At 51.2% G+C, this 27440-nt stretch overlaps 1 protein-coding gene across 1 annotated transcript in view; it reads left to right on the top strand.

Moving 5' to 3' along the window:
* Positions 1 to 27440, top strand: part of TMPRSS3 (transmembrane serine protease 3) — a 171598-nt gene that overhangs the window by 135596 nt on the left and 8562 nt on the right. Inside the window, exon 11 of the mRNA XM_075593018.1 lies at positions 15741 to 15883. Within this exon, the coding sequence (XP_075449133.1) occupies positions 15741 to 15883 (143 nt within the window). The remainder of the gene's footprint in view (positions 1 to 15740; positions 15884 to 27440) is intronic.

The following is a 27440-nucleotide window of genomic DNA, read 5'->3' as shown; positions in this document are numbered from 1 at the left end:
TCTACTTGGACTTCGTGACTTCTGGCATCCCTGATCTTGGCAACGGCAATAACTACTCCTCCTCTACTACCGGTACCGGCAAGTATTGTCTTCCTTACTATACCTAGCCTGGCAACAATAACACCACACTCCGGACACGCTCCCTTTGCTGCGGGTGCGTGTATCCCTACGTCCCACCTCAGCACAGGGGACGGGTCTGGTCTGCGGGCAGCACCGGCGTAACAGTGATCTGTAATATGAGTGTAACGGTGTGATCTGTAATATGAGTGTAACGGTGTGATCTGTAATATGAGTGTGTCGGTGTGATCTGTAATATGAGTGTAACGGTGTGATCTGTAATATGAGTGTAACGGTGTGATCTGTAATATGAGTGTAACGGTGTGATCTGTAATATGAGTGTAACGGTGTGATCTGTAATATGAGTGTGACGGTGTGATCTGTAATATGAGTGTAACGGTGTGATCTGTAATATGAGTGTAACTGTGTGATCTGTAATATGAGTGTAACGGTGTGATCTGTAATATGAGTGTAACGGTGTGATCTGTAATATGAGTGTAACGGTGTGATCTGTAATATGAGTGTAACGGTGTGATCTGTAATATGAGTGTAACGGTGTGATCTGTAATATGAGTGTGACGGTGTGATCTGTAATATGAGTGTAACTGTGTGATCTGTAATATGAGTGTAACGGTGTGATCTGTAATATGAGTGTCACGGTGTGATCTGTAATATGAGTGTAACGGTGTGATCTGTAATATGAGTGTAACGGTGTGAATATGAGTGTGTCGGTGTGATCTGTAATATGAATGTAACGGTGTGATCTGTAATATGCGTGTCACGGTGTGATCTGTAATATGAGTGTCACGGTGTGATCTGTAATATGAGTGTCACGGTGTGATCTGTAATATGAGTGTAACGGTGTGATCTGTAATATGAGTGTAACGGTGTGATCTGTAATATGAGTGTAACTGTGTGATCTGTAATATGTGTGTGTCGGTGTGATCTGTAATATGAGTGTAACGGTGTGATCTGTAATATGAGTGTGTCGGTGTGATCTGTAATATGAATGTAACGGTGTGATCTGTAATATGAGTGTAACGGTGTTTCCCCCACCCGATGGGAGATTCTGCCATTACAGCGTGTGTGGTGCATGCTGCCTGTTGGTAAGTAGGAGGGCCGAGTCGTCCACCGATGGTTGTGGGGACACAGGACAGGTTTCGGGGGTACATACCCCACAGGGTTCTCTGGCAGTGCAGCGCCTCCATCTGCCGCAGGCTCCAGATGTATGGAGGCGATCCCCTATGGTATAAATACCCCTTCTCCTTCCCCAGTAAGATCACACACCAGACAGGAGGTATATGAAACAGGATCGGCTTTATTCTGTTCAGTACAATACAGTTACAGCAGGCCTCTGCCCTATGCAGTCTCTGGTGTTGTATCCAGCTGTAGTATGGTCCCTGGACATCCACTACGGGTCAAGGGCCCCCGCAGCTGTCCTTGCTCTTCCCTGCCCCTCTTGCAGAGGCAGAGGAAAGGTACACACTCACTATCCCCCGAGGGGAAGAGGAACAGGGAAGGCCCAATGTTCAGACACTCTGCTGTGTGACCTGCCTCTCTCAAGCGGGGAGAGGTACTACTGAGTTTGGTCGACAATCCCCCTTAAGTACAGCCAGGAGGAGGGCACCAGGTCTGACCCACGATTGGGTGAACTCAGGCAGGGTTCCACCTCCTCCCCCTGTCACTCAATGGTACTGAAGGGAGTAAGGAAAACCCATGATAAGTACTGGCAGGCCTGTTCTTACCAGGGCTTACTGCCAGGGAGGGCAGACTGGTAGCCACCGCCTAATAGCAGTCTCATACTTAGACATGAGGAGGGAGAGAGGGAGACAGGGGTAGAGGGAGAGAGGGGAGGAGAGGGGGACAGGGGGAGGGAGGGGAGAGAGAGGGGTGTAGAGGCAGGGGAGATGGGAGAGGTAGATGGGGAGGGGGAGAGAAGGGGGGAGTGAGTCCTAACTAGAGTCTCAAGTGCTATATTTACCACCCCACCCCAAATGTTGGGAGACAACTGTGCACCAATAAGAGCACACCTGCGATACCTTCGATACGTGAGATACCTGCGATACGTGTGATACTGCGATACTGGCGATATCTGGGACACCCTCCCCCGTCTTTCTCTCTCTCACACATACCTTCCTTCCCTTCTCTCGCACTCTCTCACACCCTCCCCCCTCCTTCCCTTCTCTCGCTCTCTCCCCTCCTTCCCTTCTCTCGCTCTCACACCCCCTCCTTCCCTTCTCTCACTCTCTCACACCCCCTCCCCCAGCCGCCCCTTCTCTCACTTTCTCTCACAACCTCCCCCTCCTTCCCTTCTCTCGCTCTCTCACACCCTCCCCGTCCTTCAATTCTCTCGCTCTCTCTCACACCCTCCCCCCTCCTTTCTTTCGCTCTCTCACACCCTCCCCCCTCCTTTCTTTCGCTCTCACACCCTTCCCCCTTTTTCCCTTCTCTCCCTCCCCTTCCTTCCGTTCTCTCTCTTCCCCCTCAACCCCTCCTTCCCTTCTCTCTCTCTTCCCCCTCACCCTCCTTCTGCCCTTATCTCTCTCCCCCCCTCCTTCCCTTCTCTCCTTCCCTTCTCTTCTCTCCTTCTCTCTCTCTTCCTCTCTAGCAAAAGCCATATTTCAGGTTCCGTACAAACTTTACAATGTTCATGGAAGGGAACTCTAGTGGCGAATAGGCGGAATTGCATGCTTTTGAGTGACATTTTTTTTTACAATAAAACAAACTTTTCTGGGTTTACGAAGAAATAGAAAAGTTTGGGCGAATATTCGTGGTCCGAACTCTGACACTTTTGCCCATCTCTAGTCAGACCCTTCAGAGCGTGACAAATGGAAAAACAGTGATAGTGCTCAGCTAATACCGTGATGATTGTGATAAAATTAAAATAAAGTGAATATATATATATTTATAAACAATAGTGATGACCTTGTAGGTGTGACTTCACAATAAGTGCGTCTGCAGCCCTTCTTGAGAGGTAGCTCGGCACCCCGAGGACTAGAAGAACAGAGAAAAGACAAGGCGCACAACGCACATCGTGAAATACAGTTTAAAGTGTTAGTTTTACTAGACAATAATAAGTTCTGCGTACATCAATATGTTTAAAATCAAGCGTTTGTTAAGTGGGGTTACCACACAAGGGAACAGCTGGACTCATCAGTCTTCACCCGCTGTGAAGAGAGGAACCGGAGACTCACGATCATCTGACCGGGTAGGTGGAGGGGGGGGGGGGGCCCTCTGGATCCGTGAAGGCCACTTCACCCGTTCCTGGATGCTGAGGTGAAAAATCCGCCGTGTGGATACACAAACAAGTCCCTACAGCGTGTGCAGTCTGCTCTGCTGTTATTCTTCTCTGTCAAACGCCGACAGCACGCCGATAAGCTTCTGCGCATGCGTGATCCAAACCTGGCTTGTGATCCCGGGAGCAGATATAAGCGTTCTCGTGTGGTAACGGGGGAAGGGAGCAGCGCTGATTGAGACGACCCTAGGGAGCAATTCATGTTCTCCCTGCTGTTTGTCATCTATGCCTTCCTGTTTGCCGTTCAGCGCTTTGCCCTAACACTGTGGACACCACAGACATTGCCTTGGGCTTTGCACTAAGCCAGTGACGTCATCAGCGGGCGTCCCGTGAGACGCAGAGGCGTTCTGTCGGCGTGTGACAGTGAAGAACAACAGCAGAGCAGACTGCACACGCTGCAGGGACCTGTTTGAATATCCACACGGCGGATTTTTCACCTCAGCATCCAGGAACGGAGTGAGTGGCCTTCACGGATCCAGAGGGCCCCCCCCCCTCTCCACCTACCCGGTCAGATGATCGTGAGTCTCCGGTTCCTCTCTTCACAGCGGGTGAAGACTGATGAGTCCAGCTGTTCCCTTGTGTGGTAACCCCACTTAACAAACGCTTGATTTTAAACATATTGATGTACGCAGAACTTATTGTCTAGTAAAACAAACACTTTAAACTGTATTTCACGATGTGCGTTGTGCGCCTTGTCTTTTCACTGTCCTTCAGAGCGTGACCTTCCTCTGCCGCTACACCATCAGAGCGTGACCTTCCTCTGCCGCTACACCATCAGAGCGTGACCTTCCTCTGCCGCTACACCATCAGAGCGTGACCTTCCTCTGCCGCTACACCATCAGAGCGTGACCTTCCTCTGCCGCTACACCATCAGAGCGTGACCTACCTCTGTCGCTACACCATCAGAGCGTGACCTTCCTCTGCCGCTACACCATCAGAGTGTGACCTTCCTCTGCCGCTACACCATCAGAGCGTGACCTTCCTCTGCCGCTACGCCATCAGAGCGTGACCTTCCCCTGCCGCTACGCCATCAGAGCGTGACCTTCCTCTGCCGCTACACCATCAGAGCGTGACCTTCCTCTGCCGCTACGCCATCAGAGCGTGACCTTCCTCTGCCGCTACGCCATCAGAGCGTGACCTTCCTCTGCCGCTACACCATCAGAGCGTGACCTTCCTCTGCCGCTACGCCATCAGAGCGTGACCTTCCTCTGCCGCTACGCCATCAGAGCGTGACCTTCCTCTGCCGCTACGCCATCAGAGCGTGACCTTCCTCTGCCGCTACACCATCAGAGCGTGACCTTCCTCTGCCGCTACACCATCAGAGCGTGACCTACCTCTGCCGCTACGCCATCAGAGCGTGACCTTCCTCTGCCGCTACACCATCAGAGCGTGACCTTCCTCTGCCGCTACACCATCAGAGCGTGACCTTCCTCTGCCGCTACACCATCAGAGCGTGACCTTCCTCTGCCGCTACACCATCAGAGCGTGACCTTCCTCTGCCGCTACACCATCAGAGCGTGACCTTCCTCTGCCGCTACACCATCAGAGCGTGACCTTCCTCTGCCGCTACACCATCAGAGCGTGACCTTCCTCTGCCGCTACGCCATCAGAGCGTGACCTTCCTCTGCCGCTACGCCATCAGAGCGTGACCTTCCTCTGCCGCTACGCCATCACAGCGTGACCTTCCTCTGCCGCTACGCCATCACAGCGTGACCTTCCTCTGCCGCTACACCATCAGAGCGTGACCTTCCACTGCCGCTACACCATCAGAGCGTGACCTCCCTCTGCCGCTACGCCATCAGAGCGTGACCTTCCTCTGCCGCTACACCATCAGAGCGTGGCCTTCCTCTGCCGCTACGCCACCAGAGCGTGACCTTCCTCTGACGCTACGCCATCAGAGCGTGACCTTCCTCTGCCGCTACACCATCAGAGCGTGACCTCCCTCTGCCGCTATGCCATCAGAGCGTGACCTTCCTCTGACGCTACGCCATCAGAGCGTGACCTTCCTCTGCCGCTACACCATCAGAGCGTGACCTACCTCTGCCGCTACACCATCAGAGCGTGACCTTCCTCTGCCGCTACACCATCAGAGCGTGACCTTCCTCTGCCGCTACACCATCAGAGCGTGACCTTCCTCTGCCGCTACGCCACCAGAGCGTGACCTTCCTCTGCCGCTACGCCATCAGAGCGTGACCTTCCTCTGCCGCTACGCCATCAGAGCGTGACCTTCCTCTGCCGCTAAGCCATCAGAGCGTGAACTTCCTCTGCCGCTACGTCCCCATAATAAGCTTTTGTTATACTTTTTTGAGTGCTTTTTTTTGTCTAAAATACATTTTCGACACAATGGGAACACACTTTTTTAGATCTTAAGATTTCCCTATGAATGGATGTCTGTGTATTCTTTGGGGGAGCACCATACAGGATCTTTTGGGGGATGTCTTTGTTTTTTAGAGGACTTTTATTCACTTATTTCTTACATTTTTCCTTTTGTTGTATTGGTTACCCCCCCCCCTCCTGACCCCCCCTCCCTCGTGACCCCCCCCCCTCCTTACCCCCCCCTTCCTGACTCCCCCTCCCTCCTGACCCCCCCTCCCTCCTGACCCCCCTTAATAAATGTTTCCTTGTTCATATTATCTCACGGTTTCTGCTTGTCACTGTGCTGTTAATCTCTCTTTGCATTGGTCACATTGTCGCTCATGATATTCGTTTCAGAAATGTGCAACCTTGTCATTCACACAGCGCACTTGGGGGACAGTGATTCTCGGGGTACCTTGGGATCTGCGCTGCCCCCCTCCTTATTTTTACTTTGCATTATATCCCAGGGGAAGCCCGCTCTTCTTTCTCTGTGGGGCCAATGTTTTGTTTGACATGAAACAACTGCAGGATATCCCTGCTTCAGCACAGGGGGGCTCAATTAGTGGCTGGGTCTTTGACTGAGCCACTGATTGAGCCACCTGTGCTGAAGCAGGGATATCCTGAAAACCTGACCTGTTGGTGGCCCTTGAGGACTGGAGTTGACCAGCTCTAGTCTAGGGGTTTCAGGTCCAACACTCCCACGCGTACGTTTCCAGAGCATAATGGCGGTTGCGCGGTGGAGCGTAATAAAATGTATAAAGCTAAGATCACTGACAAACTGTCCCAGTAAAATCCTTCGCCTCCGATTGCTGGAATCCATGTTTAGATGCCACGTTTCTTTTTGGGGTTTTTCCCGTGGCTTTCTCACATGGGTAACTGAAACGGTGCGTTCTGCGCAGGCTGCTGCTGTTGTGGAGGATATTTAAATGAGGGATTAAGAGCCGGCTTTTTCTTTCTACTTAATGCTGGACGGAGGCTGGATTCATTGCATCACCGTCAGTTGCCATGGCAACGGTTGCATTATTACAGATACAGCTCCGGCAGCGCAGCAGGGCGGCAAAGGTAGCGAGGCGGGCGGGAGAGGAAAGTATGAGGTGTGGTGTGTTTGTGTGACATGCGTCTTCTCTGCTGCGGCAGCGAGAGAATCTCAGCGTCAAAAGAGTTTGCCAAGTCGCTGAAGCAGGAAGAATGGCGTCTTGCTGATTGTTCAACTGTGGCAAATACTTCAGCCGCACAGAAAGTGTTCCCGTATAGTGCTGGTGAGATATACATGTCGCTCCCGTGCAGGATCAATCATTAATGTCCCCAGTAAGCGTCACATCGCCTGCTTGGTGCACCCGCACCCGGCGGCCTGTATGTACTACTGTAATTAAGTTCCATGTGGGTGCGAGGAAAACTGCTGTTGCACGGAGCCCGACCATGGCCCGCTCGCCGTCCCCCCCTGCCCATAAACCCAGTAATGCTGCCTTGAAGGGATTAACGTGACGGGGATCCCTGCTTCTCGCTGCGCTACCCCTACTGGGGCGCCACCAGTGTAATAGCGATGGACCGGTAGGATTAACACTGTGAGAGTCCCATCCAGAAGCAGGGACCCCCCCCCCCCCCACCCCCCCCCCCCCCCACCCCCCCCCCCCCACTGCATGCGTTATCCTTGTGAGAAATTCACCCGGCGCTGGGCTGCGATCGCGTCCGCGCTCCACCCGCTCCAAGTGCCACACGGCGAAACGTGAATCGCACCACACCTGTATATAGCGCCCAAAGTGTACTCTGCATTTTACACAGACAATACAGTACAGGGAATTATAATTCAATAAACGCAGCAAAGTCAGACACTAGGAAAGGAAATCCCTGCCCCAGAGAGCTTACACTCTAAGTGGTATGTTGGGAGAGTTACAGAGACAGCAGGTGAGGGAATAAGTGCAGTAGATGGCAGTGCTTGGCCACAATGTTTGGTAGGAGTGACTGAGTGTGGGACAGTAGCCATGAGTCCAGGCTATTGGGAGGCTTCTTTTAAGAGGTGAGTTTTAAGGTTTGTCTTGAAGGGGGGAGAGAGTGTGCTCGGTGTATACTGAGTGTGAGGGAGTCCCACAGGTAAGGGGCAGTGAGGAGAGAGGGTGCTTTGCGTATACTGAGTGTGAGGGAGTCCCACAGGTAAGGGGCAGTGAGGGAGAGAAGGTGCTCGTGTATACTGAGTGTGAGGGAGTCCCACAGGTAAGGGGCAGTGAGGGAGAGACGGTGCTCGGTATATACTGAGTGTGAGGGAGTCCCACAGGTAAGGGGCAGTGAGGGAGAGAAGGTGCTCGGTGTATACTGAGTGTGAGGGAGTCCCACAGGTAAGGGGCAGTGAGGGAGAGCGGGTGCTCGGTATATACTGAGTGTGAGGGAGTCCCACAGGTAAGGGGCAGTGAGGGAGAGCGGGTGCTCGGTATATACTGAGTGTGAGGGAGTCCCACAGGTAAGGGGCAGTGAGGGAGAGCGGGTGCTCGGTGTATACTGAGTGTGAGGGAGTCCCACAGGTAAGGGGCAGTGAGGGAGAGAGGGTGCTCGGTATATACTGAGTGTGAGGGAGTCCCACAGGGAAGGGGCAGTGAGGGAGAGTGGGTGCTCGGTATATACTGAGTGTGAGGGAGTCCCACAGGTAAGGGACAGTGAGGGAGAGAGGGTGCTCGGTATATACTGAGTGTGAGGGAGTCCCACAGGGAAGGGGCAGTGAGGGAGAGTGGGTGCTCGGTATATACTGAGTGTGAGGGAGTCCCACAGGTAAGGGGCAGTGAGGGAGAGAGGGTGCTCGGTATATACTGAGTGTGAGGGAGTCCCACAGGTAAGGGGCAGTGAGGGAGAGAGGGTGCTCGGTATATACTGAGTGTGAGGGAGTCCCACAGGTAAGGGGCAGTGAGGGAGAGAGGGTGCTCGGTGTATACTGAGTGTGAGGGAGTCCCACAGGTAAGGGGCAGTGAGGGAGAGCGGGTGCTCGGCGTATACTGAGTGTGAGGGAGTCCCACAGGTAAGGGGCAGTGAGGGAGAGAGGGTGCTCGGTGTATACTGAGTGTGAGGGAGTCCCACAGGTAAGGGGCAGTGAGGGGAAAAGGGTTTAAAGTGAGAGAACAGTAGAGGTGAACGTAGTGGAATTTAGCCAGTTATGGGCAGAGCGCAGGAGACGAGCAGGACACAGCGAGAGATGAAAGCTGATATACATGGAGGAGCAGAGGAGGGGAGACCCTTGAAGGTAAGGAGGAGAAGGTTGCGGGGGATAAGACATGTGATGGGAAGCCGGGAGAGGGAGTTAAGGAGAAGATGAGTGGCAGCGGGTAGTGTCTCGGGAGAAAGTGAAACAGATTTGAATGGCTTATTCTCATGTAAGTGCTCCTGTGTCACTGCTTTCTCTAACTGGGAGGTACATATGCTGCAGAGATACGGTGCAGAGATAAGGTGCAGAGATAAGGTGCAGAGATACGGTGCAGAGATAAGGTGCAGAGATAAGGTGCAGAGATAAGGTGCAGAGATAAGGTGCAGGTGCAGATAAGGTGCAGAGATAAGGTGCAGATAAGGTGCAGAGATAAGGTGCAGAGATACGGTGCAGAGATAAGGTGCAGGTTGGTCTTCTAAGTATTCAAGTTTTAACATGTTAGGTGCAGATTTTGTAGATATTCAAATTTTAATGAGTGCAAATGAAAATGGAAATATTTCTTATCATACTGTTATGGCAGGCGAGGAAACTACACGGGAGCCATGTTTAGGGTACTGTAGCTTCATGTAATGTTATTTAGGCTGCGCTTACAGTAATGGCGGGTGTGCGCAGCGCCAAAAAAGTACATGTAGTCTGTCATGGGTGGCCATAGTGGGCGCGAACGTGACGGCGCTGGGTAGCGACAAGGAGACCAAAATCGCTGTAGTGAATGGCTTTTGTGATACACAGCGACGGCCGCGTCACGTGACTGGCAGCGAGCCAATCACACCTCCCTCTTGCCTTTTGTGCCTTCCCCCTTGCTGACGTCACCGCGCCTTGCCGAAAGCGAAATCACACTACTAGAGTGCAACTTTCGCTATTGCGATTGCGGCGTGTGATGTCAGCGGTCGCGAGCACGTCGCAGGCGCTATTACTAGAAGCGCAGCCTTACTTGTATACGTATTAACTCTTTCACTGCTGGGGGGGGGGGGCTTGCAAAGTATTGTGTTACAAAGCAATACAGCAGCACAGGGGTTAAAGTAGGAACGAGTATGTGCTCAATTAAATATATTTCTTTAATTGTTGAATTATTAAACGGGGAAAGGCGAGGGGGGTTGTTTTTAGTGGGGGTGGGGGTGAGGGTATCGGCTCAATTGGTTAAGGAGTGGAGGGGTTGATTGCAGGCCTGATTGGTTGGGTAGGGTGGAGGCGCTAGGCTGATTGGTTGGGTAGGGTGGAGGCGCTAGGCTGATTGGTTGGGTAGGGTGGAGGCGCTAGGCTGATTGGTTGGGTAGGGTGGAGGTGCCAGGCTGATTGGTTGGGTAGGGTGGAGGCGCTAGGCTGATTGGTTGGGTAGGGTGGAGGCGCTAGGCTGATTGGTTGGGTAGGGTGGAGGCGCTAGGCTGATTGGCTGTGGGGGGATTGGTTGATCGGGGGTCTCTGTAGGACCTTTTCTTTGACCGGTAAGTACTCACGAAAGTCCTGGAACTGATTTCGGCGCAATGCCGACCGCGACCGCTACGTCCTCAGAAGCGGGACTTAGAAACTTTTCTGAGTTGAAAATCCTTGAAGCCGGCTCGCGTCTATTCAGCACAGAGCATCTTTGAATTTGCCGCTATTGGTTTGGCGCTTGGAATCTGTGCCCCTGATTGGCTGCAAGTCCCCTCATGGGTTACAGTATCTCATTCACCAACCTCCACAGCCTATCAGAGTGTGGGAATTTCCCTGCCAGCCAATCACCGATTTGCCGGTATGTAAAGCCGGGAGGGCACATTTTCTCATTCTGCAAAGGGGCATGCACCAACCGGGCACCTCTGCCTCTTTGCATACTGAGCCCACCCGCTGCCCAGGCTCCACAGAGTCTGGGCTCTGGGAAATGGTGGCCGGATAGTGCTGTGTTAGCACAGGATGTGGGAACTCAGGCAGAACTGCAGTAACCCTCCTGGTCTAACACCTTGGCATCCCGGAGGCTTTCAAGTCCGCACAGACCCAGAGGCCCCAAGCTTGGTAGCCATCTGGGCCCTCGGATTCCATAATTTGAAATCCCACAGTTCATTTACATGTTACCAGTACATGTTACATGTTACCTATTAAATAAAATCCTTGAATAAAATATGCTGTGTCCTGTATTATGTGTGGTAAGATATATAAGTCCCTGTTCTGGTGTCAGGGAGGGAGTGAGTGTATATACTGCCTACACTCACTAGCCTCATACTTGGAACACTTTAGAAAACTAACTCTTAAAACTTTTACACACACGAACCACTCTCAGCTTTATTACTTAACTGGAGTGCCCCCCTGAAACCCTATACTAGGTGCAGGGTAGCTGGGCATGTATCTGGGTACCACTCTTTATACTAGGAACCCCGCTGTCTACTAGGGACCCCATGGGTGATCGCAGGTATACATTAACCCCTTCATGCCCGTTTACCTTGCCTGTAAGATGCTGCAGCGGGAATCCTGGCGGTGAGTCGTAATATCGCTTTCAGAGTCAGAGTTTGCCCGGAGCAATGTGCTTGGCTGTATCCGAGAATCTCACTCGATTCTCGGATCCAACTCTTGGGGTACCCCAGAACTCCGGAACCCCCGATACAGAGACACATTTTGTAAAGACTTTCTCCACAAACCCACCCTGAAACTTACAGCCTAGAAATCTCCCAGCACCCCAGTAAAGGCAAAACACACAGAAATCTTTAATGTCGCATAATTTGCACACAGTCACAGTAATGCATTTAGGACATCTGGGTCCAAGAGCTGACACTTTAGGAACCCAACACACGGATCAGGGGTCAGTGGTCCGAACCTTTATTAGTGAGCCTGATTAACCCCTTCACCATTACATACACTGAGTATAATGTTGTTCACGACATGTATATGAGGCGGCAGCTTTGCTGTATACAACATGTATATGAGGCGGCAGCTTTGCTGTATACAACATGTATATGAGGAGGCAGCTTTGCTGTATAGCACATGTATATGGGGGGCAGCTTTGCTGTAAATTACATGTATATGGGAAGGCAGCGTTGCTGTATACTACATGTATATGGGGAGACAGCTTTGCTGTATACTACAAGTATTTAGGGAGGTGGCTTTGCTGTATACTACATGTATATGGGGATTCTTTAGTGTATACTACATGTATATGGGGAGGTAGCTTTGCTGTAAATTACATGTATATGGGGAGACAGCTTTGCTGTATACTACAAGTATTTAGGGAGGTGGCTTTGCTGTATACTACATGTATATGGGGATTCTTTAGTGTATACTACATGTATATGGGGAGGTAGCTTTGCTGTATACTGCATGTATATGTGGGTAGCTTTGCTGGACACTACATGTATATGGGGTGGCAGCTTTAGTGTATACTGCATGTATATGGGGATTCTTTAGTGTATACTACATGTATATGTGGGTAGCTTTGCTGTATACTACATGTATATGGGGAGGCAGCTTTGCTGTATATTACATGTATATGGGGAGACAGATTTGTTGTATACTACATGTATATGGGGAGGCAACTTTGCTGTATACTACATGTATATGGGGAGGCAACTTTGCTGTATACTACATGTATATGGGGAGGTAGCTTTGCTGTATACTACATGTATATGGGGAGGCAGCTTTGCTGTATACTACATGTATATGGGGAGACAGATTTGTTGTATACTACATGTATATGGGGAGGTAGCTTTGCTGTATACTGCATGTATATGGGGAGGCAGCTTTGCTGTACACTACATGTATATGGGGAGGCAGCTTTGCTGTATACTACATGTATATGGGGAGGTAGCTTTGCTGTATACTACATATATGGGGAGGCAGCTTTGCTGTACACTACATGTATATGGGGAGGTAGCTTTGCTGTATACTACATGTATATGGGGAGGTAGCTTTGCTGTACACTACATGTATATGGGGAGGTAGCTTTGCTGTATACTACATGTATATGGGGAGGTAGCTTTGCTGTACACTACATGTATATGGGGAGGTAGCTTTGCTGTATACTACATGTATATGGGGAGGCAGCGTTGCTGTATACTACATGTATATGGGGAGGTAGCTTTGCTGTATACTACATGTATATGGGGAGGTAGCTTTGCTGTACACTACGTGTATATTGGGAGGCAGCTTTGCTGTATACTACATGTATATGGGGAGGCAGCTTTGCTGTATACTACATGTATATGAGGAAGCAGCTTGCTGTATACTACGTGTATATTGGGAGGCAGCTTTGCTGTATACTACATGTATATTGGGAGGCAGCTTTGCTGTATACTACATGTATATTGGGAGGCAGCTTTGCTGTATACTACATGTATATGAGGAAGCAGCTTTGCTGTATACTACGTGTATATGGGGAGGCAGCTTTGCTGTATACTGCATGTATATGGGGAGGCAGCTTTGCTGTACAGTATACTGCATGTATAGGGGGAGGTAGCTTTGCTGTATACTACATGTATATGGGGAGGTAGCTTTGCTGTATACTACATGTATATTGGGAGGCAGCTTTGCTGTATACTACATGTATATGGGAAGGTAGCGTTGCTGTATACTACATGTATATGGGGAGGCAGCGTTGCTGTATACTACATGTATATGGGGAGGTAGCTTTGCTGTATACTACATGTATATGGGGAGGTAGCTTTGCTGTATATTACATGTATATGGGGAGGCAGCGTTGCTGTATACTGCATGTATATGGGGAGGTAGCTTTGCTGTATACTGCATGTATATGGGGAGGTAGCTTTGCTGTACACTACATATATATGGGGAGGCAGCTTTGCTGTATACTACATGTATATGGGGAGGTAGCTTTGCTGTATACTACATGTATATGGGGAGGTAGCTTTTCTGTACACTACATGTATATGGGGAGGCAGCGTTGCTGTATACTACATGTATATGGGGAGGTAGCTTTGCTGTATACTGCATGTATATGGGGAGGTAGCTTTGCTGTATACTACATGTATATGGGGATGGGGGGGCAGCTTTTGTGTATACTACATGTATTTGGGGGGGGCAGCTTTTGTATATACTACATGTATTTGGGGGGGCAGCTTTTGTATATACTACATGTATTTGGGGGTGGCAGCTTTTGTATATACTACATGTATTTTGGGGGGGGCAGCTTTTGTGTATACTACATGTATATGGGGAGGCAGCTTTGCTGTATACTGCATATATATGGGGAGGTAGCTTTGCTGTATACTACATATATATGGGGAGGTAGCTTTGCTGTACACTACATGTATATGGGGAGGCAGCGTTGCTGTATACTACATGTATATGGGGAGGTAGCTTTGCTGTATACTGCATGTATATGGGGAGGTAGCTTTGCTGTATACTACATGTATATGGGGATGGGGGGGCAGCTTTTGTGTATACTACATGTATTTGGGGGGGCAGCTTTTGTGTATACTACAGGTATTTGGGGGGGCAGCTTTTGTATATACTACATGTATTTGGGGGTGGCAGCTTTTGTATATACTACATGTATTTGGGGGGGGGCAGCTTTTGTGTATACTACATGTATATGGGGAGGCAGCTTTGCTGTATACTGCATATATATGGGGAGGTAGCTTTGCTGTATACTACATATATATGGGGAGGTAGCTTTGCTGTACACTACATGTATATGGGGAGGCAGCGTTGCTGTATACTACATGTATATGGGGAGGTAGCTTTGCTGTATACTGCATGTATATGGGGAGGCAGCTTTGCTGTATACTGCATGTATATGGGGAGGTAGCTTTGCTGTATACTGCATGTATATGGGGAGGTAGCTTTGCTGTATACTACATGTATATGGGGATGGGGGGGCAGCTTTTGTGTATACTACATGTATTTGGGGGGGGCAGCTTTTGTATATACTACATGTATTTGGGGGGGCAGCTTTTGTATATACTACATGTATTTGGGGGTGGCAGCTTTTGTATATACTACATGTATTTTGGGGGGGGCAGCTTTTGTGTATACTACATGTATATGGGGAGGCAGCTTTGCTGTATACTGCATATATATGGGGAGGTAGCTTTGCTGTATACTACATATATATGGGGAGGTAGCTTTGCTGTACACTACATGTATATGGGGAGGCAGCGTTGCTGTATACTACATGTATATGGGGAGGTAGCTTTGCTGTATACTGCATGTATATGGGGAGGTAGCTTTGCTGTATACTACATGTATATGGGGATGGGGGGGCAGCTTTTGTGTATACTACATGTATTTGGGGGGGCAGCTTTTGTGTATACTACAGGTATTTGGGGGGGCAGCTTTTGTATATACTACATGTATTTGGGGGTGGCAGCTTTTGTATATACTACATGTATTTGGGGGGGGGCAGCTTTTGTGTATACTACATGTATATGGGGAGGCAGCTTTGCTGTATACTGCATGTATATGGGGAGGCAGCTTTGCTGTATACTGCATGTATATGGGGAGGCAGCTTTGCTGTATACTACATGTATTTGGGGGGGCAGCTTTTGTGTATACTGGATCCAGTTTGTACGTGGGACATTAGCAGGAACATATCGGACGCTTTACCTCGTATTTCTTTCCAGCGTTGAACACGCGCAATACATGTTACTGTGAGCAACTGCGGAAAAGGCAGGGGCTCAACTCCTGTCCTCACGCCCCCAACAGGACGGGTTTTCAGGATATCCCAGCATCAGCACAGGTGGCTCAGTCTATGACTGAGCCTCTGATTGAGCCACCTGTGCTGAAGCAGGCACTGATTGTGCCACCTGTGCGGAAGCAGGAATATCCTAAAAACCCGTCCTGTTGGGGGGGCCATGAGGACCGTAGTGGAGCCCCCCTGATATAAGGCCCGCACCTATAATGTTCTCTGTTTCCTTGTGTAACCAGGTGACACGTCTCGGACGATGGATTACGCTGCAGTTCCACTGATTTCCAATCGAGTCTGCAACAGAAAGTATATCTATGGGGGCGTGATAAAGTCGTCCATGGTGTGCGCAGGCTTCCTAGAAGGAGGGGTGGACACCTGTCAGGTAGGAAATAACTTTTATTACTGGTATCCTAACTAAGAGCCAGAGTCACAGGACCCAGGCCAGCCCTGCTTTATCAGACGCACGCTAATATGTGCTAAACATACTCTGTGATAAGACTGTTTGCCCGAAATATTTATGAATCACAAGCGTTTAAGAGGCTACATCCCTGTCCGGCTTCTTGTAACATCGCCTTTTAAAACCTTTGCAGCCGCAGGGACCCCCAACACATCGAGTGAATCATTCATTGCTGGTTCCTCTGGCAGGGAAAGGGTTAAAGCAGCAGCCTCTCCTACACGAGAGAATTTTCATTGAGCCTTTTCTATTTGAGATCTTTTCCTTTAGTCGGGGGGAGTCCTGGGAGCAGAACGGTTAAGTTGTTATATCTGGGAGACCCCTGCTTAAGGCACCTTTTTCAGCTGTGATTTCCCAAATCTAGGAGAAATAAAAATGGCTGCCAGTCACGCCAATCGGCGAGGGGACTGTCAATAGGATGCACTGCGTTCGGCGCACGAAAAGGGCTTCTGCGCTTAATATCTTGTGTAACGGGTATTCCCCCCCCCCAATCGCAGATCTGATGTGGGTGCAAGGAACATACGGTGTTACCATAGGTGTGGTGCATTACCTGTTGGCTCGCAGGAGGGCTGAGCTTCCGCCACGGGGAACCTGGGACATAACACAATACTAACGGTGATCACTTACACGATGCAGCGCCTCCACCTGCGATGGCTCCCACCAGAGGGGGAGTGGTTCCTCGCAGGACAATCAATAATAACATACACGGTGAGGTAAAATAACTAAGGACTTTACTAACATGCAAACAACATATCACGCAATACCTTTATATAACCTGTGTCCCTCTCTAGAGGAGACACCTACTGCGTCGCGCAGGACGCTTCCCCAACACCAGGTGATCCCACCCAGTGTCCGAGAATCCCACCCAATGTCCCGCACTCTTAGAGAGAACGTGGGTGACTGCGCAGTCACTATTAAACTAAGGGCCCGTTGGTGCACTTATGACTGTATGGTACCTGCCGAGCACTCCGGTACTCGGATCAGCAACTGGCTTCGCAAAGGGTCAGACGTGTGATGAATCCGTCTGATCCTCCAACCGAACTCCTTTGTACGCGGACCGCCAGGGCGGTCTCACTCCGGAATAGTCTCTGCGGACCCCAACGTGGGTCCAAACCGCTTCACAGGAACCGCAGCGTCCGCTGAGTCCCTAACTAACACTTGGTACTAACGTGACAGGAACCCTAACCTAGGGCCTGTCCCTGTAGTACAGCAACCTGTAGTGGCTTGGGGAACTCCTATGGGCCTGCAGGGGTTATGGCCTGTCCCACTCCCCTAACTACCCAAGTCCCTTCTGCCTCACTACTATATAACTAATCCCAGCGCCTGCAGCAACAAGCTGTAGCTCACTGGATGCTGCAGCCAACGTGCTGCGCAACAAGGTGCCTGCCTGTCAGACCTCACAGCACTGACAGCCGTGACTCTGACAAGGCAGCACTCTATACTAAGGGCAGAGCCCCTATCTTGGGCCTCCCTCAGCACTTACCCACTAAACTAGTGGGGAGTTGGGGCCTACCTGGGGTGTAGGTACCTATATGGGGCAGGAGCTGCACTCGCTCCCCGCACCCTTCCTTCCCTCACAGCTCCCTGACTCCAACTCTCTGTAACCTTTCTTTCCCAGCTCCCACTAATGTAAGTGGCAGGGTCCCTAACCTGAGGGCTGCCCCTGGCAACACTCACCTTACTGGGGAGCTGAGCTATCTCGGGCCCTGGGGGTGCTGGCCTAGTACAGGGAGTCCCTGACTCCTGTACCCTACCTCCTTCCCTGGGCTGCTCCGGTCTCTGACTCCCCAACGTGCTCCAACTGACAAAAACCCTGTCTGCACACAACATTGTTGCAACTCTGCAGCATCAGAATCTGCCAGCTCTATTGGCTTCAATGCTGCCTGTGACAAGGGTGAAAGTGCAGTCCCCAGAGGCTGCTGGGAATTTTAGTCCTTGGCAAAGCTCTTTTCTATGGGGACCGTGTGTGCGATCTTTACTGCGCATTGGCGAAGCTCGCGCCAAAACCAAGAGGGCGGTGCCCGCCTGGAGAAGTCGCCGTCCCCTTCCCCCACTGCCACAGGGGTAAGGCAGGGGGCAAAGGAAAATCAGGGGAACCGGGGGTGACCTCCTTACACTTGGAACAAGAGCGACAAACATGGGGAGGGGGGAGAGCTGGTTCATGGTAATAAGGTGGCTGTTTTATGCCAAGAGACACTCCCCTTTATGCCACGAGACACTGACACTCCCCTTTATACCACGAGACACTCCCCTTTATACCACGAGACACTCCCCTTTATACCACGAGACACTCCCCTTTATACCACGAGACACTCCCCTTTATACCACGAGACACTCCCCTTTATACCACGAGACACTCCCCTTTATACCACGAGACACTCCCCTTTATGCCACGAGACACTCCCCTTTATGCCACGAGACACTCCCCTTTATGCCACGAGACACTCCCCTTTATGCCACGAGACACTCCCCTTTATGCCACGATACACTCCCCTTTATGCCACGATACACTCCCGTTTATGCCACGAGACACTCCCTTTATGCCACAAGGCACTCCCCTTTATGCCACGAGACACTCCCCTTTATGCCACGATACACTCCCCTTTATGCCACGAGACACTCCCCTTTATGCCACGAGGCACTCCCCTTTATGCCACGAGACACTCCCCTTTATAACACGAGACACTCCCCTTTATACCACGAGACACATCCCTTTATGCCACGAGACACTCCCCTTTATGCCACGAGACACTCCCCTTTATGCCACGAGACACTCCCCTTTATGCCACGAGACACTCCCCTTTATGCCACGATACACTCCCCTTTATGCCACGAGACACTCCCCTTTATGCCACGAGACACTCCCCTTTATGCCACGAGGCACTCCCCTTTATGCCACGAGACACTCACCTTTATGCCACGAGACACTCCCCTTTATTGAAGATTGACGAATACCTGTGGGTTAGGTGTGACTGCTGCTTTAAGGTACAATTATATAATTGTACGTACATATGTACTTTCCATGAAGCTGGGTGTGCTCTGCTCGTTACCCGTCTTCCCCCTAACACGCGCTTTACATGAAGCTGAATGTGCTCTGCTCGTTAACCGTCTTCCCCCTAACACGCGCTTTACATGAAGCTGAATGTGCTCTGCTCGTTACCCGTCTTCCCCCTAACACGCGCTTTACATGAAGCTGAATGTGCTCTGCTCGTTACCCGTCTTCCCCCTAACACGCGCTTTACATGCAGCTGAATGTGCTCTGCTCATTACCCGCCTTCTCCCTAACACACGCTTTACATGCAGCTGAATGTGCTCTGCTCGTTACCCGTCTTCCCCCTAACACGCGCTTTACATGAAGCTGGATGTGCTCTGCTCGTTACCCGTCTTCCCCCTAACACGCGCTTTACATGAAGCTGAATGTGCTCTGCTCGTTACCCGTCTTCCCCCTAACACGCGCTTTACATGAAGCTGAATGTGCTCTGCTCGTTACCCGTCTTCCCCCTAACACGCGCTTTACATGAAGCTGGATGTGCTCCGCTCGTTACCCGTCTTCCCCCTAACACGCGCTTTACATGAAGCTGAATGTGCTCTGCTCGTTATCCGTCTTCCCCCTAACACGCGCTTTACATGAAGCTGAATGTGCTCTGCTCATTACCCGTCTTCCTCCTAACACGCGCTTTACATGAAGCTGGATGTGCTCTGCTCGTTACCCGCCTTCCCCCTAACACGCGCTTTACATGAAGCTGAATGTGCTCTGCTCGTTACCCGTCTTCCCCCTAACACGCGCTTTACATGAAGCTGGGTGTGCTCTGCTCGTTACCCGTCTTCCCCCTAACACGTGCTTTACATGAAGCTGAATGTGCTCTGCTCGTTACTCGTCTTTCCCCTAACACGCGCTTTACATGAAGCTGAATGTGCTCTGCTCGTTACCCGTCTTCCTCCTAACACGCGCTTTACATGAAGCTGGATGTGCTCTGCTCGTTACCCGTCTTCCTCCTAACACGCGCTTTACATGAAGCTGGGTGTGCTCTGCTCGTTACCCGTCTTCCCCCTAACACGTGCTTTACATGAAGCTGAATGTGCTCTGCTCGTTACTCGTCTTCCCCCTAACACGCGCTTTACATGAAGCTGAATGTGCTCTGCTCGTTACCCGTCTTCCCCCTAACACGCGCTTTAAATGAAGCTGAATGTGCTCTGCTCGTTACCCGTCTTCCCCCTAACACGCGCTTTACATGAAGCTGGATGTGCTCTGCTCGTTACCCGTCTTCCCCCTAACACGCGCTTTACATGAAGCTGAATGTGCTCTGCTCGTTACCCGTCTTCCCCCTAACACGCGCTTTACATGAAGCTGAATGTGCTCTGCTCGTTACCCTTCTTCCCCCTAACACGCGCTTTACATGAAGCTGGATGTGCTCCGCTCGTTACCCGTCTTCCCCCTAACACGCGCTTTACATGAAGCTGAATGTGCTCTGCTCGTTATCCGTCTTCCCCCTAACACGCGCTTTACATGAAGCTGAATGTGCTCTGCTCGTTACCCGTCTTCCCCCTAACACGCGCTTTACATGAAGCTGGGTGTGCTCTGCTCGTTACCCGTCTTCCCCCTAACACGTGCTTTACATGAAGCTGAATGTGCTCTGCTCGTTACTCGTCTTCCCCCTAACACGCGCTTTACATGAAGCTGAATGTGCTCTGCTCGTTACCCGTCTTCCCCCTAACACGCGCTTTAAATGAAGCTGAATGTGCTCTGCTCGTTACCCGTCTTCTCCCTAACACGCGCTTTACATGAAGCTGAATGTGCTCTGTTCGTTACCCGTCTTCCTCCTAACACGCGCTTTACATGAAGCTGGATGTGCACTGCTCGTTACCCGTCTTCCTCCTAACACGCGCTTTACATGAAGCTGGATGTGCTCTGCTCATTACCCGTCATCCTCCTAACACGCGCTTTACATGAAGCTGAATGTGCTCTGCTCGTTACCCGTCTTCCCCCTAACACGCGCTTTACATGAAGCTGGATGTGCTCTGCTCGTTGCCCGTCTTCCCACTAACACGCGCTTTACATGAAGCTGGATGTGCTCTGCTCATTACCCGTCTTCCCCCTAACACGCGCTTTACATGAAGCTGGATGTGCTCTGCTCATTACCCGTCTTCCCCCTAACACGCGCTTTACATGAAGCTGGATGTGCTCTGCTCGTTACCCGTCTTCCCCCTAACACGCGCTTTACATGAAGCTGGATGTGTTCTGCTCGTTACCCGTCTTCCCCCTAACACGCGCTTTACATGAAGCTGAATGTGCTCTGCTCGTTACCCGCCTTCCCCCTAACACGCGCTTTACATGAAGCTGGGTGTGCTCTGCTCGTTACCCGTCTTCCCCCTAACACGCGCTTTACATGAAGCTGAATGTGCTCTGCTCGTTACCCGCCTTCCCCCTAACACGCGCTTTACATGAAGCTGAATGTGCTCTGCTCGTTACCCGTCTTCCCCCTAACACGCGCTTTACATGCAGCTGAATGTGCTCTGCTCGTTACCCGCCTTCCCCCTAACACGCGCTTTACATGAAGCTGAATGTGCTCTGCTCGTTACCCGTCTTCCCCCTAACACGCGCTTTACATGAAGCTGGATGTGCTCTGCTCGTTACCCGTCTTCCCCCTAACACGCGCTTTACATGAAGCTGGATGTGCTCTGCTCGTTACCCGTCTTCCCCCTAACACGCGCTTTACATGAAGCTGAATGTGCTCTGCTCGTTACCCGCCTTCCCCCTAACAAGCGCTTTACATGAAGCTGAATGTGCTCTGCTCGTTACCCGTCTTCCCCCTAACACGCGCTTTACATGAAGCTGGATGTGCTCTGCTCGTTACCCGTCTTCCCCCTAACACGCGCTTTACATGAAGCTGAATGTGCTCTGCTCGTTACCCGTCTTCCCCCTAACACGCGCTTTACATGAAGCTGAATGTGCTCTGCTCGTTACCCTTCTTCCCCCTAACACGCGCTTTACATGAAGCTGGATGTGCTCCGCTCGTTACCCGTCTTCCCCCTAACACGCGCTTTACATGAAGCTGAATGTGCTCTGCTCGTTATCCGTCTTCCCCCTAACACGCGCTTTACATGAAGCTGAATGTGCTCTGCTCGTTACCCGTCTTCCCCCTAACACGCGCTTTACATGAAGCTGGGTGTGCTCTGCTCGTTACCCGTCTTCCCCCTAACACGTGCTTTACATGAAGCTGAATGTGCTCTGCTCGTTACTCGTCTTCCCCCTAACACGCGCTTTACATGAAGCTGAATGTGCTCTGCTCGTTACCCGTCTTCCCCCTAACACGCGCTTTAAATGAAGCTGAATGTGCTCTGCTCGTTACCCGTCTTCTCCCTAACACGCGCTTTACATGAAGCTGAATGTGCTCTGTTCGTTACCCGTCTTCCTCCTAACACGCGCTTTACATGAAGCTGGATGTGCACTGCTCGTTACCCGTCTTCCTCCTAACACGCGCTTTACATGAAGCTGGATGTGCTCTGCTCATTACCCGTCATCCTCCTAACACGCGCTTTACATGAAGCTGAATGTGCTCTGCTCGTTACCCGTCTTCCCCCTAACACGCGCTTTACATGAAGCTGGATGTGCTCTGCTCGTTGCCCGTCTTCCCACTAACACGCGCTTTACATGAAGCTGGATGTGCTCTGCTCATTACCCGTCTTCCCCCTAACACGCGCTTTACATGAAGCTGGATGTGCTCTGCTCATTACCCGTCTTCCCCCTAACACGCGCTTTACATGAAGCTGGATGTGCTCTGCTCGTTACCCGTCTTCCCCCTAACACGCGCTTTACATGAAGCTGGATGTGTTCTGCTCGTTACCCGTCTTCCCCCTAACACGCGCTTTACATGAAGCTGAATGTGCTCTGCTCGTTACCCGCCTTCCCCCTAACACGCGCTTTACATGAAGCTGGGTGTGCTCTGCTCGTTACCCGTCTTCCCCCTAACACGCGCTTTACATGAAGCTGAATGTGCTCTGCTCGTTACCCGCCTTCCCCCTAACACGCGCTTTACATGAAGCTGAATGTGCTCTGCTCGTTACCCGTCTTCCCCCTAACACGCGCTTTACATGCAGCTGAATGTGCTCTGCTCGTTACCCGCCTTCCCCCTAACACGCGCTTTACATGAAGCTGAATGTGCTCTGCTCGTTACCCGTCTTCCCCCTAACACGCGCTTTACATGAAGCTGGATGTGCTCTGCTCGTTACCCGTCTTCCCCCTAACACGCGCTTTACATGAAGCTGGATGTGCTCTGCTCGTTACCCGTCTTCCCCCTAACACGCGCTTTACATGAAGCTGAATGTGCTCTGCTCGTTACCCGCCTTCCCCCTAACACGCGCTTTACATGAAGCTGGGTGTGGTCTGCTCGTTACCCGTCTTCCCCCTAACACGCGCTTTACATGAAGCTGGGTGTGCTCTGCTCGTTACCCGTCTTCCCCCTAACACGCGCTTTACATGAAGCTGAATGTGCTCTGCTCGTTACCCGCCTTCCCCCTAACAAGCGCTTTACATGAAGCTGAATGTGCTCTGCTCGTTACCCGTCTTCCCCCTAACACGCGCTTTACATGAAGCTGAATGTGCTCTGCTCGTTACCCGTCTTCCCCCTAACACGCGCTTTACATGAAGCTGAATGTGCTCTGCTCGTTACCCGTCTTCCCCCTAACACGCGCTTTACATGAAGCTGGATGTGCTCTGCTCGTTACCCGTCTTCCTCCTAACACGCGCTTTACATGAAGCTGGATGTGCTCTGCTCGTTACCCGTCTTCCCCCTAACATGCGCTTTACATGAAGCTGGATGTGCTCTGCTCGTTACCCGTCTTCCCCCTAACACGCGCTTTACATGAAGCTGGATATGCTCTGCTCGTTACCCATCTTCCCCCTAACACGCGCTTTACATGAAGCTGAATGTGCTCTGCTCGTTACCCGTCTTCCCCCTAACACGCACTTTACATGAAGCTGAATGTGCTCTGCTCGTTACCCGTCTTCCCCCTAACACGCGCTTTACATGAAGCTGGATGTGCTCTGCTCGTTACCCGTCTTCCCCCTAACACGCGCTTTACATGAAGCTGGATGTGCTCTGCTCATTACCCGTCTTCCCCCTAACACGCGCTTTACATGAAGCTGAATGTGCTCTGCTCATTACCCGTCTTCCCCTTAACACGCGCTTTACATGAAGCTGAATGTGCTCTGCTCGTTACTTGTCTTCCCACTAACACGCGCTTTACATGCAGCTGAATGTGCTCTGCTCGTTACCCGCCTTCCCCCTAATACGCGCTTTACATGAAGCTGAATGTACTCTGCTCGTTACCCGTCTTCCCCCTAACACGCGCTTTACATGAAGCTGAATGTGCTCTGCTCGTTACCCGTCTTCCCCCTAACACGCGCTTTACATGAAGCTGAATGTGCTCTGCTCGTTACCCGTCTTCCCCCTAACACGCGCTTTACATGAAGCTGGATGTGCTCTGCTCGTTACCCGTCTTCCCCCTAACACGCGCTTTACATGAAGCTGGATCTGCTCTGCTCATTACCCGTCTTCCTCCTAACACGCGCTTTACATGAAGCTGGATGTGCTCTGCTCATTACCCGTCTTCCTCCTAACACGCGCTTTACATGAAGCTGAATGTGCTGTGCTCGTTACCCGTCTTCCCCCTAACACGCGCTTTACATGAAGCTGGGTGTGCTCTGCTCGTTACCCGTCTTCCCCCTAACACGCGATTTACATGAAGCTGGATGTGCTCTGCTCATTACCCATCTTCCCCCTAACACGCACTTTGCATGAAGCTGGATGTGCTCTGCTCGTTACCCGTCTTCCCACTAACACGCGCTTTACATGAAGCTGGATGTGCTCTGCTCGTTACCCGTCTTCCCCCTAACACGCGCTTTGCATGAAACAGAATGTGCTCTGCTCGTTAACCGTCTTCCCCCTAACACGCGCTTTACATGAAGCTGAATGTGCTCTTCTCGTTACCCGTCTTCCCCCTAACACGCGCTTTACATGAAGCTGAATGTGCTCTTCTCATTACCCGTCTTCCCCCTAACACGCGCTTTACATGAAGCTGAATGTGCTCTGCTCGTTACCCGTCTTCCCCCTAACACGCGCTTTACATGAAGCTGGATGTGCTCTGCTCGTTACCCGTCTTCCCCCTAACACGCGCTTTACATGAAGCTGGATGTGCTCTGCTCGTTACCCGTCTTCCCCCTAACACGCGCTTTACATGAAGCTGAATGTGCTCTGCTCGTTACCCGCCTTCCCCCTAACAAGCGCTTTACATGAAGCTGAATGTGCTCTGCTCGTTACCCGTCTTCCCCCTAACACGCGCTTTACATGAAGCTGAATGTGCTCTGCTCGTTACCCGTCTTCCCCCTAACACGCGCTTTACATGAAGCTGAATGTGCTCTGCTCGTTACCCGTCTTCCCCCTAACACGCGCTTTACATGAAGCTGGATGTGCTCTGCTCGTTACCCGTCTTCCTCCTAACACGCGCTTTACATGAAGCTGGATGTGCTCTGCTCGTTACCCGTCTTCCCCCTAACATGCGCTTTACATGAAGCTGGATGTGCTCTGCTCGTTACCCGTCTTCCCCCTAACACGCGCTTTACATGAAGCTGGATATGCTCTGCTCGTTACCCATCTTCCCCCTAACACGCGCTTTACATGAAGCTGAATGTGCTCTGCTCGTTACCCGTCTTCCCCCTAACACGCACTTTACATGAAGCTGAATGTGCTCTGCTCGTTACCCGTCTTCCCCCTAACACGCGCTTTACATGAAGCTGGATGTGCTCTGCTCGTTACCCGTCTTCCCCCTAACACGCGCTTTACATGAAGCTGGATGTGCTCTGCTCATTACCCGTCTTCCCCCTAACACGCGCTTTACATGAAGCTGAATGTGCTCTGCTCATTACCCGTCTTCCCCCTAACAAGCGCTTTACATGAAGCTGGATGTACTATGCTCGTTACCCGTCTTCCCACTAACACACGCTTTACATGAAGGTGAATGTGCTCTGCTCGTTACCCGTCTTCCCACTAACACGCGCTTTACATGAAGCTGGATGTGCTCTGCTCGTTACCCGTCTTCCTCCTAACACACGCTTTACATGAAGCTGGATGTGCTCTGCTCGTTACCCGTATTCCCCCTAACACGCGCTTTGCATGAAGCTGAATGTGCTCTGCTCGTTACCCGCCTTCCCCCTAACACGCACTTTACATGAAGCTGAATGTGCTCTGCTCATTACCCGTCTTCCCCTTAACACGCGCTTTACATGAAGCTGAATGTGCTCTGCTCGTTACTTGTCTTCCCACTAACACGCGCTTTACATGCAGCTGAATGTGCTCTGCTCGTTACCCGCCTTCCCCCTAATACGCGCTTTACATGAAGCTGAATGTACTCTGCTCGTTACCCGTCTTCCCCCTAACACGCGCTTTACATGAAGCTGAATGTGCTCTGCTCGTTACCCGTCTTCCCCCTAACACGCGCTTTACATGAAGCTGAATGTGCTCTGCTCGTTACCCGTCTTCCCCCTAACACGCGCTTTACATGAAGCTGGATGTGCTCTGCTCGTTACCCGTCTTCCCCCTAACACGCGCTTTACATGAAGCTGGATCTGCTCTGCTCATTACCCGTCTTCCTCCTAACACGCGCTTTACATGAAGCTGGATGTGCTCTGCTCATTACCCGTCTTCCTCCTAACACGCGCTTTACATGAAGCTGAATGTGCTCTGCTCGTTACCCGTCTTCCCCCTAACACGCGCTTTACATGAAGCTGGGTGTGCTCTGCTCGTTACCCGTCTTCCCCCTAACACGCGATTTACATGAAGCTGGATGTGCTCTGCTCATTACCCGTCTTCCCCCTAACACGCGCTTTACATGAAGGTGAATGTGCTCTGCTCGTTACCCGTCTTCCCACTAACACGCGCTTTACATGAAGCTGGATGTGCTCTGCTCGTTACCCGTCTTCCTCCTAACACACGCTTTACATGAAGCTGGATGTGCTCTGCTCGTTACCCGTATTCCCCCTAACACGCGCTTTGCATGAAGCTGAATGTGCTCTGCTCGTTACCCGCCTTCCCCCTAACACGCACTTTACATGAAGCTGAATGTGCTCTGCTCATTACCCGTCTTCCCCTTAACACGCGCTTTACATGAAGCTGAATGTGCTCTGCTCGTTACTTGTCTTCCCACTAACACGCGCTTTACATGCAGCTGAATGTGCTCTGCTCGTTACCCGCCTTCCCCCTAATACGCGCTTTACATGAAGCTGAATGTACTCTGCTCGTTACCCGTCTTCCCCCTAACACGCGCTTTACATGAAGCTGAATGTGCTCTGCTCGTTACCCGTCTTCCCCCTAACACGCGCTTTACATGAAGCTGAATGTGCTCTGCTCGTTACCCGTCTTCCCCCTAACACGCGCTTTACATGAAGCTGGATGTGCTCTGCTCGTTACCCGTCTTCCCCCTAACACGC

Source organism: Ascaphus truei, chromosome 3 (genome assembly GCF_040206685.1).
Source record: "Ascaphus truei isolate aAscTru1 chromosome 3, aAscTru1.hap1, whole genome shotgun sequence".
NCBI classification, from domain to species: domain Eukaryota; kingdom Metazoa; phylum Chordata; class Amphibia; order Anura; family Ascaphidae; genus Ascaphus; species Ascaphus truei.
This window is presented reverse-complemented; position numbering and strand designations above follow the sequence as displayed.